Here is a 12837-nt window from a genome sequence, read left to right as displayed (position 1 = left end):
GATTGCGGTCAACGCACAGCGTTGTTTCGGACAAGTATACGAAGACAAATATTACTATAATTTGGGGCTATGTAAAACAATATTTTCTACAGCAAGACGGCGTGAGACAACTATTGTCCCGGAAGCGGGGACATAGACATCGAAGGATCGACACCGAACTTCTCTATCAGTGTTCGTAACGTCTCCGTGACAGTTGGTTGTATTTTGAACCGTTTTGATGAAGGGACACCAGCTGTTATGTCCGCGGCATCATTGTCAGGTGTTCTTCGTTTGCGCTTCTTCGCAAGGAAATGTAGGTAGGCTAAGCTATGCCGAGGAGCTGGGCTATGCACCATGTCCACAGGAGGTGCAGCAAACCATAGCACCTCATTCGTCTCGGGGTCGCGGTCAAAGTGCTTCGCTACACACAACGATTAGAACTATTGGGGGAAGCGAGCCAGCGTGACAATTACCGGTTTCAGAGGGAAGCTTCTCAGTTACAATATTGCTCCCAAGATTGGTCCCAGCGGCAGTTACGATAGACCGCTCGCCGGCCCCACGAAGTGAAGTTGAACCCGACTGTGCATATTGTGTCTGGGCGGTTGGTGGGTATTGGTACGACGATGTCGATGCCACAGGTTGTGCCGTAGTAGACCCCACATACAAACCTTTGCTCGGTCCTGACCGGTCGGTTTGTTCAAAGCGAATTGCTGTGGCGGTCGCTGCGGCTGTCCGTTTTGGTCGCTTCCTGCCCGTGCCCCCACCCTCGATCTTCTCGCCCTCTGCTCTTTCGACAACGTCGCCAATGCCACCGGGAGCCTTGATGATTTTCCCACTCAGGAATGGACTGGGGAACCGTCGCGGGAAAACACTACGCTCGAAAGGGTAGATTGGCATGAACTCGGTGCTCTTGCGCACTTCTTCAGGCACACACGAGTTCCAATTTTTTATCTTGACGAAGATGCGCTCGCGGTCGTTATATCGGGAGTCGCATACATAAAGCGGCCAACCAGGGTACCAATATGGCGGCCGAGGCCGTCCTCTGATATGCCGTGCGGTGAATTGGCAGGCGATCTTCTCGACGACGTCCTCAAGAGGATGGTCGGCGAAGTGGCCTGCAGTCGTGTGAGTTGGTCGCTCTCGGTCTTACAAGGGGTGTACGCACTCGTCTTGAACACCTCATTCTCCCAGAATTGACGATCTGCGGGATGTATTGTCTATCCAGAAATCATCAGAAATCGCGATTTAGCCCATACAACGCAAGGCACACACCTGCTCTGGCCTATAGTACCAACAAACAGTAAGTCCTGGCCGTCCCTTCTTCCCTCTAAGCTGATGTCAGGAGGAGTCATTGAAGGGTAAAGAAATGACGAACGGTTCGTCGGACACGAAGCACTTGAACACCTGTCCAATGATAGGTCGGCTAGGATCATCTGGATTGCTCATGTGCACCCAGTCAGCCAGACGAAAAGTCCAGCCCTTAAAGTGCACCTCATCCACAAATGTCCTATCCTTGGTTGACACGCGGAAAGTGGTCACGCCATGGACGCCTTCGGTGTCATGAGTATGTAGTGGCTTGGCAGTGCCTGGTCCGGCACGGAGAGACGCGAAGTGAGTTGTGGATATATACGGAGGCCCAGGCGGTGGGCTGGACGAAGCGAGAGCGTGGTATAATCTCTGGATGCGGCATAAGACAATACACGATAGTGACGCGGGGGATGACGTACCTGAAGGACGAGGACATTGCCGTAGGCCTCGCTACCTTGCTCATACCACCGGCGCGCCTTGAGGAAAAATTGAGACGTCTCTTTGTCAAAGGCTTTCGATGACTGATAGTATTTCTCTCTAGATCGATTCTGGAGCGCGGAAATGAGCACAGCGATTAACTTCCTGAAGTGTGCATACCTCGATTAACGACAGAGAAAGCGGGACCTATGAATGAACGATCAGGAATAAGTGAGACCTCTCGCCCGAGATAGCGTACATTGTAAGGAAACTCTGGGATTGTTGCCTCCTCAGGCACTGCTTCGAGGCTTGCTGCAAGACGAGTGCCACTGTTGCATTATTACTTGTGAGATGCGATCATAATTGCCTGTGAGCTGACCACGTACTTTTGATCCTCATGGTTATTAATCGCGAGCACAATTGCGAGGTATCGACCCTAGCTAGAGGTCATAGGGTGGTAAACCGACAAGGTCTCAATGCCCACTCACAGGATCGACCTCTTCCATCCATCCCACATCGGCAAAGCCATCCCACCTGGGTAGACCCTTCTCAAGCTGCTTCACGATCTCCTCGCTTTCTTCATCTCTCGCCGTGTCGGTCGGAAGGCCCTCGGGCTCAGGCGTTCCACCAACATCAATGTCAACGTCTGGTGACTGTTGCCGTTCCGGGGACTTGTCCCCGTACGCAGACGAGTCCGGCTGTGGCGCAGGGGAAGAAGCTGCAGCGAGCGGCGTGGGGCGTGCTTGCGTCCGCTCCGCCTTCGACCCTGATCCAGACGCCTGCTGCGGCACAGCATAGACTCTCTGGGCAGAGACCGGAGGAGGAGAGGTACGCGGGATTGGGAGAACTGAACGCTGCTTCCACTCGTTCTCAAGGATCACCTGGCGAACTCATCTCACATGAATGAATCATTGGTTCAGAGACGAGAACTAACCTTCAATGCCGCAGCGTCTTTCGCAATCTGACTTCCATCCTCATTGTAGTACAGCGCATTGAGGAACACGAGCTGCAGGTCCGTGAACACGTCCAGTGGGTCCTTGTACTTGTTCCCCTTCAGATCCGCCTGAATGCCGTGGATGCAGCGCGGCTCAGGGATCACCTGCGAAGTCACAGGGTCAATCTTCACAACTTTATATGGACAAGGTTGCTCACCTGATAGTATTCAGGCCATGACTCCCGGTCGGGAAGAACCAAGAACATCCCGACGAGCTTTCGCTTAGCGCGCGGACTTGACGCGTTGAGGAGTACCGTTATCGTTTCTTCAATCGCATGCTTCTGTACTTGAGAAATGACCATCTTGAGCCAGGTCTCACCTCCGTCGGCGGCGGATGAGCGAAGTAGCGTCTACTGGTTCAGGCTGTATGCTCAATTCAATGTGCGAATGGTGCGAAAGGTGAGCAAGTAGCGTCACGCGGTCACTCCCATGCGTGACACGGACGCGTCCTGTCACACCGCGACTAGGGGCGGCCCTCACTTGCTAAAAACGAACCACGATCGTCGATCCTACGACTCCCTGAAATATTACCATTGCGCCCTCGTGTTATAGCAACCTGCATGAGCCAACCTGCATGCATTGTACATCTTTCCCGGGGTCCGATATTCACCGAAGGTCCATCCCCTGTAGTCCCCTCGTGCTGCTGCCCAGCTTCGGGTGTCGACCTTGTCTCAGCCTGAGCCTAATTGTTGGGGCGAGGACTCTCTATACTCAAGCTCAAGCTCTGGCCCGGCTCTAGGTGATACATCCGGTCTCATGAATGCGACACAGATTGTGGCGTTTTGAAATACGTCTTCCGCGAGATGGCCGCGGTAGCCAAGGGCGCGCCGCACTTAGCTTGCCTGCGGTCTCTTAAGCGCTCCCGCAGTTTGTCAACGCCGGCCAGCACGTCAGGACTCGGATGCACGTAAACGTTGAGTGATCATTCGACACCAGGTCTTCGGCAGATTGTGCTCTCGTATCTCGGGTTCAATTGTGGGTACTTTTGGAAGCATGTACAAGCACACCCCTTCCCGGTTATGCTCGTACTTGCGCCACTGAAATCTATCGGCGGCACGAGCGATAGACGCCCAGCTGATTCTGCAATTCATACACCGCGTTGCGACTTCATACAAGCGCAATGACAGGCAGGAAGGTTGTGGCGGTACGAGCGTAAACGTGAGTGCGTGCACTGTTATGTGCCATGCAACAAGAACCTCTGATGTCATTGTAGGGAACGGGTGAGGTGCAATTCGCGCGAGCTGTTTCCTCGCGGGGGCAATCGCGCGGGGCAAGCGGTCGGGTGTGCAGCCAGGCAGACTCGTTTAGGACCGCCCATCAGCGTCCTGTGATAGATCAGCCTCCGCATGCGGCCATTCAAGCCAAAATCGGCTGCTCAATTGCCACAGAGAGACGTTGACGGCGGTCAAATCCCGGACGGGGACCGGATATTGCAGCTGGGTTGCGTGTCGTGGCACAAGCAGAAGCCGCCGATGATTCATTTGCCCGCAGAACGTGTTGCGCGCCAGAAGCCTGTGTGAGAACCAGGCCGTGGCCGCACGGTGATTGGTCCCTGACGCGAGGCGTCCCGTTCTCCCAGGTCTTGTCAGTCGTGCAGGCGGGCGGGGCGTCTCTGCTGGGTCTGGAGTGCCTGGAAATGGCGTGCTGTCTCGGTTGCCACAGCAGGGCTAGGTTACCGGCGACATGATGGAGGCGGCAGAGGAGCCTGCAGTACGGGACGGACTGAGATGGACGGCGTCCGATATGGCGAAGGCCAGTCTGTTTCGCAGCTGTGGATGAGCGGCAAGGAGCTACTGGACCCGAGATATGTCTTTGATAGGTGGTCGAACCCTCGTGCATCGTCAAATCGGACGGAGGGAGAAGCCTGTGGGCCCTGCATGATTTTCCGCGATGACCAGTATCGAGCATGTGCGCATGGCCATTATCACTTGATGTGCCGAATATATAACAGTGGCCGCGACCCTGCGCCCGCAATCGAGAGGCGCTGCCCCTCGTTTGTTGAAGACCGCACGCATGCAGACCAACTTGCCGTCGGCGCTCTATCCACCGCGTCTCACGACGCCACCGCGCACTGTATACCAATGCCAGCCTTACGGCATCCTCCCTCCCTTCTCGGTCGGATCGCCTGCTCTGGGTCACACGTCCTACCAGGGCCGCCAGCCCTCCGCCAGCACCAGCGCCACCGGACCATCCTACCCTCCGTCAGGCTATGCCTATGCCTTCACATCCTCTGCGCCAGCTCCTGGCTTTCCAGGCCATTCCGCATGGCACTATGCGCCATCCGATAAAAGTCGACCGCCCTCGGCCAGATTTCCTCCACAACTCTCGTCCCGCAACATGGCCATTCCCTACTCTCAGTCCGGAGCCTCAGCGACGTCGCCAGTAGCATCTAGCAGCCATGATATTCAAGAAATGGACGTGCCGCGTGAGATCCCTTGCAGCGAATCCCCCCCGCCGCCCCAGGACGTGCCTCAGGCTGCGGGGGGCAGTGCGGACAAGAAGAAGCATCCCTGCTGGATGTGCCATAAACGCTTTGATCGGTGCAGTTGATCTCGCTTTTAATTTGACATGATGGCTAATGGCTTGCCCTCGGGCAGACCGTCCACCCTGAGAAAGGTAGATTCGTTTCTGCTGCCCTAACTGCCCTGTTCTGACTCGCGCCGCGCCCACGTTCAGCACCTGCTCGTTCATACTGGCGAGAAAGGTATTACCACAATCCCTCAGCGCACAGGCCATTTTTGACACTTAGTTCATCAGCATTCGCGTGCGATACATGCGGCCGGAGGTTCAGCGTGCAATCTAATCTTAATCGACACGCAAAAAAGTGCCCGTCTCGTCCCGTCAATGCGGCGTCGGCTGCCGCTCCTGCCTCCACCGCTATCGCGTCCACGTCTGCAGCCGCCTCTGCAGGAGCCTCCCCCGTGTATGCAGGCGTGGCGTCCGCAGCCTCTGCGCAGTCTGCGGCCGCACCTGCGGGGGCAGGCCCCTCAGGTGCTCCAATAATCCAAGAGGCCGGCGTCCCACAACTAGCCACCGCTCGCGGCCGCAAGCGCAAGGAGGTGCCCACTTCCGACGACGCCGCGGACCAGATGTCGCAGACCATCATCGGCACCACTCCCGGCACCGCGAGCAAGGGCAAGCGCGTGCGCCGGGCACCGTCACCGTCGCACTGGATCCCGGAGTCGCTCAAAATGTTTGACCTGGCACCGACCACGAAGAGCACGCCCGTGCCCCTTTCGCCCGTTCGCCCGTTCAGCGATCCGAATGGGCGCGTCTGGGAGGAAAGGGACTCGTATGACGAGAACGTTGCTCCGGCTCCGTACCACCCATCTGGATGGAAAGGAGTGCTCCCCGGCCCGGGTCTCATGGGCAAAGACGTCGCGAATACGAGCGGAGGGCGGCTGTTGATTTTCGGACGCTGAGCTTCTCGCTTCTGCGGGCGCCCTGGGATCTGATAACGCGGTGCGTCTGCCCGGCAATGTTTGTATGCTTGACTAAATGTGCCTTGCCTTCTTTTGCTTAGATGAACTTCGCGTATTTATGAACTGTCTTATCTAAGAGCGCGGATCTATTGAACGACACGGGGTGGATACGGTTCTGCACGTACTTCTCGGCGCGGTGCAAGCACTTGAGTCTTTATGCTTGTCAATCAGTTACGGAGGCTTCCATCGGAATGGCCGTTGTTTTTTGAACTGGGATAACTTAGGTATACACCGATAACACGTAGAAAACGTCACGTCCGTATAATCTCATCGTCTGTACTTGTTTCGACCACACGACGCATATATATATCACCCACAAGGAGATTGAGATGTAGCTCGCTGATGTATCTTGTTACTTAGTATGCTTATTCCAGAGTCTTTGCCCACCTGCATAGAGGTTGTCAGCATGTCGAGAATCACCGATCAAGGAAGTGTTCCTCGGTATCAAAGTCGAGCGCTCACTCTGTGCCAGGTTCTGTAGGCGTGCTTCGGCGTATCCGAGGGGATTCGATGAGAGCGAAGGTCTCCTGTCCATAAGCGGAGCGCCTGAGTTCGGATACGATCCGGGTCGAGGCGGCGGAGGCGGCGGCCCAGGGGGAGGAGGGTACGGGCCGCCATACACATTCTGGGGGCCCGGTGCCGGGTACGGGAACCCATACGGGTCTGCGGGACGTTTCAAGAATGTCAGAGATGTCTGGTCACGATGCGAATTGAAACTTGCAACTCACCCAGAGGCTGCGGTGGGTGCTGTGGTGCGGGGTAAGCTTGCGGGAACTGTACATCAGGACGGCCTGGAGGTGGACCTGGCGGAGGCATGTAGGAATAGTGCGGTGAGTGAGGCGGATGTGGCGAGGGTGGAAGATGGGGAGGAGGGGCATGAGGGGAATAGGATGAATGCGGTGAATGGGGCGGAGGCGGAGAGTGTGGCGCGTGCGGATGATATGCACCCGGAGATCCTGGAGGACCATTGAATGAAGGAAATTCATTAACTCTGGAATGGCTCGTTGCATGCGTTGATCCATAGGGCTGTGGGGGCGATGGGCGCGACAACGATGGTCGAGGCTGCAACGGGGGTGGTGGACCATTTGGTATATAGCCAGGGGCATAACCCGGTGTGTAACTCTGGTCATGCTGAGAGTGTCCGGGATATCCGGGATATGTCTGTGCCGAGTTAGAAACACCCCAATCAGTCGGAGGCCATGTAGCCTGAGACACTTCTGATGTCAGTCTGGCGGGCTGTCCTGGTTGGGCGGTATAAACATTGTGCGACGAAGCCCGGTTCAGCGAGGCCCCCTCATATTCAGCATCCTCAATGGTCTGTTTGCTGAATTGATCACTAAGAGTCTGTACTTGTGACGGGTGGGAAGAGTGTGTCCTCGACAGTGAAGCAGCTGCATCAGGACGAGAAGCACGATTGACCAGGGGAGGAACCCAGTGTGATGATGAAGAGGAAGATGATCCCGAAGAACTCGATGATGATGTGGACGATAATGTTGAACTTCGAGAAGGGCGCGTTGATGGTGGAGGTAACGGTGGTCCTACACTTCCTGCGCGCAATACCGAGGTCCCAAGATGTGTTGCAGCAGGTGCCGCAGGGGTCACGGGCTCGGTGGCAGGGTTCTCCATCTCTAGCGTATATGGAGGAGGGGGTACGTCGACATCACCCTCATGGCCTTCTAAGGCCTTGGACCATTCGGCGTAGCCTGAGGACTTTCCTTCACTAGACATCGACGGCCCCGCTTGCGCTTCGTTATCCTCATAGCGTGGTCGTGTCGACCAATAGTCTTCCAGTTCCTTGGAAGGGAAGGTGTCGTGAAGGATGCGCTCACCCCGAAGGCTTTCGCCTGCGAACCCACAGATACGCATATACCTACTCTTGGCATTAATTGTGAACTTGATAGCGTAATGGCAACTCACCAATCTGGCGGTAGGTCATATCCATCTTCGTCAAGGGCCATGAACTTGTGCGTCTCTAGCACAGGCACTTGGTGTTTCTTCGATACAACTGGTAGAAATGCGGTCCCCTCGTCGTACCTATAACAATAGGCGGTTAGGAAACCGGCATGCGAGCGAGCGAACCACTCACTCGTCCCACATCGCACCATAAACTGTGCGCACGCCGTGGCGACGCACATTCACTAATTGTCTCCACATAAATCGTCCACCTTGTCGAGGCGCATCATTCCATCCCCATTTTCCCTCAGAGAGATTGTGACCCTAATAGCGAAGACTTGATTTATGGACACGTTGAACTCAATGTACGCGACAGACTCACAGATCCTCCAGGAAAGATGACTGGAATGTAGTCAATCTTCCTCTTGACTTTGCCCTGCTCCCATAATTTGTTCCTCTCATTGATTAGCTCGACATCTCCCTTTATCTTCTCCTTCTCGAACCAATCTGCTGTCTCCTCGTTGTGATACCTGCCGATAGTCCAAGGAGAAAGTGCATCAAACTCCTCCAGCCAGACGTTGACAAATTCCGGATTGGGATCAGCATCGCTCACAGATGTGCGCCAGTGCGCAGGAATGCCAGCCATGATGTATGCACCGCCAGGCGTGTTGTTCCGTATGAACGCCGTAATTGCACGAATTGTAGCGGGATCATGTCCCGTATCTGCGAAGCCAAATCCCCATAGAGTGACGACTGCACGTCCACGTTCTCGAAGATAGCTAGGGCTATCTAGGACACCTTTCTCGTGGATGAGATGCATCCAGTCGTGTTCGATGACCCTCTGTATTCGTTCGGGAGACACGCCAGCGATGTCATACCTGTGAACGGGCTGAGCAGCAACCCAGAGCAGCGGATATAAGATACATGCATGATCGCAAAGACTCGACCTTCCTGCTCCGCAGCTTCTCTGACCCGGTCGCCTACCTCGTCCCTTTGGTTCCTGATCGCTTCATTTCCTGCTTCCAGGTCAGTCTGACCAGCGAAACGTTGCAGGAAAGCACCGTCTACGCCATGCTCTGCCATCCATCGGAAATGCCTCTGCACGGTCTTCGGGTGGCGCGAAGAGAATAGGAATGCTTGCTCGTCATTTGAGTACTTGAGCCCTGGGGCGGGATACAACTCGGATGGCGAATAATCCGATACGTCGGGCCACAAATCGGTATTAGGACGCCCTCCATCAGGGATAGGGTAGTTAAACCAGTGCAGCCAACCATGATGACCGGGTCCTAGGGGTGGTCCATCCCCAGCACAGGTGAACCACCCCTGATACCCAACCATGAACTTGTCTTGGATGGTTCTAGGGTCTGCGGGCTTCAGCCTGTGGCCATTACTAGGCGTCGAAGAGAGGACCATGACAGCAATAGAACAAAAAGCAGTTCGCAAGACTTTCACGATGCGAAATAATGAGAGGAGGATGAACAGGAGGACAGCGTCTGAATTGGGTCGTATAATATAACCTCTGGCGTGAACTACGGAGCGCAGCTGGAGTGGGAATACTAGTGCACCATGTCAGAGCTCCGCGAAGACTCGACGTTTAATGAGCACATTCAAGGCTAGCTCAGATATTTGGCTATCATGATTGGATGACAAGGGTTTAAATCATGTCTGGATATCAATATCTTGCCGGAGGGAGCACATGACGTTCTGCTCACAGAAGACTACTTACAGTGTATATACTCACATGCTGTTGGTTGGACATATTCTTCTGATTCATTACGCGGTATAGATGAACGCTTGTCTGTATCCATGTGAAGCCTGCGCGCATACTACAGGATAGGCCTCGGGCGGGCCTCATTCTTAACCCTAGCCTACCAAAAAGTTAAGTGTACCAAAGGCGCGCTACCGGGGCTCGAACCTGAGAGGAGTTTTATAGTGTGGTAGTCAATGCCGCACCAGGCCTGCAGCATATCTACTCACGAGCTACTAGCCTGAGGGTACTGATGCTAGACACATTCTTCGATTTTACCAACTTCCACGAAGACTCGACATTTTATGAGAATATCCAAATAAACTTCGGATATCTAGCCCTGACAAATGGGACGTGAACTTTAGGTCCACCGCAGGTCTCACCCTGAACCCTAACCCATGCCAAAAAGTAGGAACTTGTCAAGGCGCTACCAGGGCTCGAACCTGGGTTTTGGGAACAATGATTACGTGATTTCGATGTCACGTGATAGTCAGAATCCCAAGTGATAACCACTACACTATAGCGCCGATGCTCACGTTTCCGTCAACGTAATGATGGGCGGTGGAGGTTTGCGCGGAGGACCACGCGGTTGTGGAAGATACCTCATCGGGAAGGTGTGTGTATTTGGTCCTGTCTGGCAAGGCGCGTTGGTCATTGACAGCACAGCCACCCAGCACTCATTGTCACAATCATGTTCAAGACGTATGCAATGTGTGTAAATTTCAGTGATATTTTACAACAATCCATATACATGAGCCGTCCATAAGTCAACAACATCGTGTTCCCCAGTTACATCAACAAATCGTGACAGGTCGTAATTCTCGAAAGTAAACAATATCGAACACACAAACCACTTCTACCAAAAGAGCATCCACGTGCCGACGAGTAGACCAACAAGCACGCCGATAGCGCGCAGCACAAGTACGACAACCAATGCCTTGCGCACTGCGGCATAGAATGTCGTTAGCGCGGAGCCCGTCCAGTTTATTCTATCGACCATGAATGAGCCAGAGAACATGCGAGCGTGATATAGTACGCACCGCCTATCGTTCGTCCCAGCTGCACGCACGCTCGCCTCCCAACCGCGCATAACCGCGCGATAACGTTTTCCGAATACCCTAGTTTATAGTGTCAGTCGGGGAGCACGCACATCATCATAGGAAGACGCACCATATCCAAAAGTTTACATCTGGATATGAGAAGCGCGGAAAAACACTCGTCAGGCTAGGCACGACGACCGGCATGCGAAGGATCTCAAGCACTTCAGCATCTGGAGGCAGCAGCGCGCTTGCGCTTACAACTGCTTCTGCACCCTCTGTGGTTTTCTCCATCTCGCGCGCTCTCTGTTCCGCAGCGGTGAGACACGAATTGGAGGGCACGGCCATGTGAGCAAGTAGGTCGAGGGTCATGCCGAGCGAAAGGCCCCAAAGCTTCAGCTCCCCGTTAGGCGTGTTCCCGCGTCGGCGGCGTGGACGCAATTTGCTCAGAGATGGTTGCCTTTTGTGCGACCCGGCGGCGGTGGATCCAGCTTCTACTTGTGCACGTTTGGCGTCGATCGCTTGCCACTCATTTTCGGATTCGCTGTTGTACGAAAGCGAAGACGACGAGGAAGACGACGGCTTGATGACGATAGCGGGGAACTGCATACTGCCAATGAGTACCCGCATGAGTAGGCGGAGAACCGTCGAGTGTCTAGGAGCAAGTCGTGAGGACGCATCCACCGTGACGTGTGACCAACGTGGACGCGGGTTTCTGTCGGGGGATGGGAGCGGCAGCAGCTCGGCCAGGGGTACCCAGTGAAGAGTTGTACCGGGGGTCGGATCGACAGGAGTAGTGTGAGGGGAGAGCTGCAGGAACACATATGGCGAGAGGACCATAAGCAGGCGCTTTCCAAGAGAGGTGGTCACTTCGCGATCGTCTAACTGGCCTACAGGAGTATATGCGGATTCGGCCAGGTCGAGACCAATTTCCTCCCAAGTCTGGCGCATAGCTGTATGGGAGTGTCAGCGAGGATCAATCGATATGCATGGTGGGGCATACCAGTGTATAGGCCCCCTTCGTCGCCCTCTTCTGTCTTGCCACCCGGAAAGGCAACATGTGCTTCGTTTGGAGGACTGCTCACACGACTCCCGTCTGCAGCCGCATCTGGTTTATCTCTTCGAAGAAAAAGAATCTCTGGGCGTGCCCCAGGCGCATTTACCCAGTCAAGTTTGAAGAAATCGGTGAGGGAGGGAGCGCAAGCAAGGGCAGGTGAGGGGCTGTTTGTCGACGGTGAGAGGTAAGTTGGGGGTGGTGAAACGCGGACAATCAAGGCTACCGCAGCGCGGCGAGGTTCTGTTTGATATAAGTGGTGCAATTGGGGTATTTCCAGACGTCAGCAGACACACGGACGAGATAATGAAACTGACAGACGTGTTGCAGGGGAAGCAATGATCCTAGGCGGCGTTGAACGAATGTGATGCAGCGCCCGAGACAACAGCGGAATGATAGAGGGTTCTAGATGAATTCCAGCTCAGTATCACAATCATAGGCACGGATGAAGAGCAACGCACCGGTAATATCAGCCATGGCGGATACCGAGTAGACGGCAGGACCGAGCAAGGACAAGTCAGCGCCTTCGCAGTTCTCACAAAAAGTTGGGATCGGCACTGCTCGGCACACAACTTCAATTCATTGGGGATGTGACGTCACGCGTCTGCCTTCGACATGGCACTTGTCGCGACATCGCGCTCCTCGTCACTTCGCCGTCCTAGCAGTGTCCCTCCCGCTCGTTCCAGCTCATGCTAGCAGCTCTTGCTTCGCGAGCATCTCATTGGGCATACATCCACGCATAATTGGCGCCGATATCGTGTCTACTCAGCTTTGACATTGCCAATTGTTCGAATGTATGCTGTGTAACGACGTTGATTGGAGTTATCGACGACATCGACGCTGGCCGAGACTCGTGAAGGCCGTTCGAGCTTGTTGAGGTACTATTACTTACATTCGAGCGTGTCACCGTGTAGTAGCAGGCACTG

At 54.7% G+C, this 12837-nt stretch overlaps 4 protein-coding genes and 1 non-coding gene across 5 annotated transcripts; 1 reads left to right on the top strand and 4 right to left on the bottom strand.

Moving 5' to 3' along the window:
• Positions 1 to 37: 37 nt before the first annotated feature.
• On the bottom strand, positions 38 to 3065 carry POSPLADRAFT_1072588 (hypothetical protein). The gene is made up of 12 exons (XM_024482527.1): positions 2857 to 3065; positions 2639 to 2803; positions 2193 to 2585; positions 2091 to 2140; positions 1964 to 2033; positions 1885 to 1911; positions 1707 to 1835; positions 1355 to 1656; positions 1252 to 1306; positions 1145 to 1196; positions 453 to 1094; positions 38 to 400 (listed from the first exon to the last, which is right to left on the bottom strand). Exons 1-12 carry the CDS (start codon positions 2998 to 3000, stop codon positions 111 to 113), a joined length of 2319 nt encoding a protein of 772 aa, XP_024344649.1. The 5' UTR covers positions 3001 to 3065; the 3' UTR covers positions 38 to 110.
• A 753-nt stretch (positions 3066 to 3818) lies between these two features.
• POSPLADRAFT_1043046 (hypothetical protein) lies at positions 3819 to 6120 on the top strand (the record flags this gene model as incomplete). The annotated part of the gene is made up of 8 exons (XM_024478215.1): positions 3819 to 3850; positions 3912 to 3975; positions 4033 to 4214; positions 4296 to 4606; positions 4650 to 5238; positions 5296 to 5314; positions 5375 to 5402; positions 5456 to 6120. The coding sequence occupies 8 exons, from the start codon at positions 3819 to 3821 to the stop codon at positions 6118 to 6120; spliced, it is 1890 nt and encodes a 629-aa protein (XP_024344648.1).
• Positions 6121 to 6456: 336 nt separating this feature from the next.
• Positions 6457 to 9832, bottom strand: POSPLADRAFT_1064322 (hypothetical protein; the record flags this gene model as incomplete). The annotated part of the gene is made up of 8 exons (XM_024481788.1): positions 6457 to 6567; positions 6643 to 6843; positions 6909 to 8050; positions 8098 to 8214; positions 8267 to 8397; positions 8456 to 8951; positions 9002 to 9437; positions 9811 to 9832. The coding sequence occupies 8 exons, from the start codon at positions 9830 to 9832 to the stop codon at positions 6533 to 6535; spliced, it is 2580 nt and encodes an 859-aa protein (XP_024344647.1). The 3' UTR covers positions 6457 to 6532.
• Positions 9833 to 10242: 410 nt separating this feature from the next.
• On the bottom strand, positions 10243 to 10347 carry POSPLADRAFT_t6. The gene has a single exon. It is a non-coding gene; the product is annotated as a tRNA-Gln (tRNA).
• A 171-nt stretch (positions 10348 to 10518) lies between these two features.
• Positions 10519 to 12388, bottom strand: POSPLADRAFT_1072586 (hypothetical protein; the record flags this gene model as incomplete). The annotated part of the gene is made up of 6 exons (XM_024482526.1): positions 10519 to 10809; positions 10861 to 10938; positions 10991 to 11810; positions 11861 to 12078; positions 12229 to 12316; positions 12373 to 12388. The coding sequence occupies 6 exons, from the start codon at positions 12386 to 12388 to the stop codon at positions 10677 to 10679; spliced, it is 1353 nt and encodes a 450-aa protein (XP_024344646.1). The 3' UTR covers positions 10519 to 10676.
• Between the last annotated feature and the right edge of the window lie 449 nt (positions 12389 to 12837).

The sequence above is a fragment of the Postia placenta genome, assembly GCF_002117355.1.
Source record: "Postia placenta MAD-698-R-SB12 unplaced genomic scaffold POSPLAscaffold_1, whole genome shotgun sequence".
NCBI classification, from domain to species: Eukaryota; Fungi; Basidiomycota; class Agaricomycetes; order Polyporales; family Adustoporiaceae; genus Rhodonia; species Rhodonia placenta.
The sequence above is the reverse complement of the archived record's forward strand: the minus strand, read 5'-3'. Positions and strand labels throughout refer to the sequence as shown.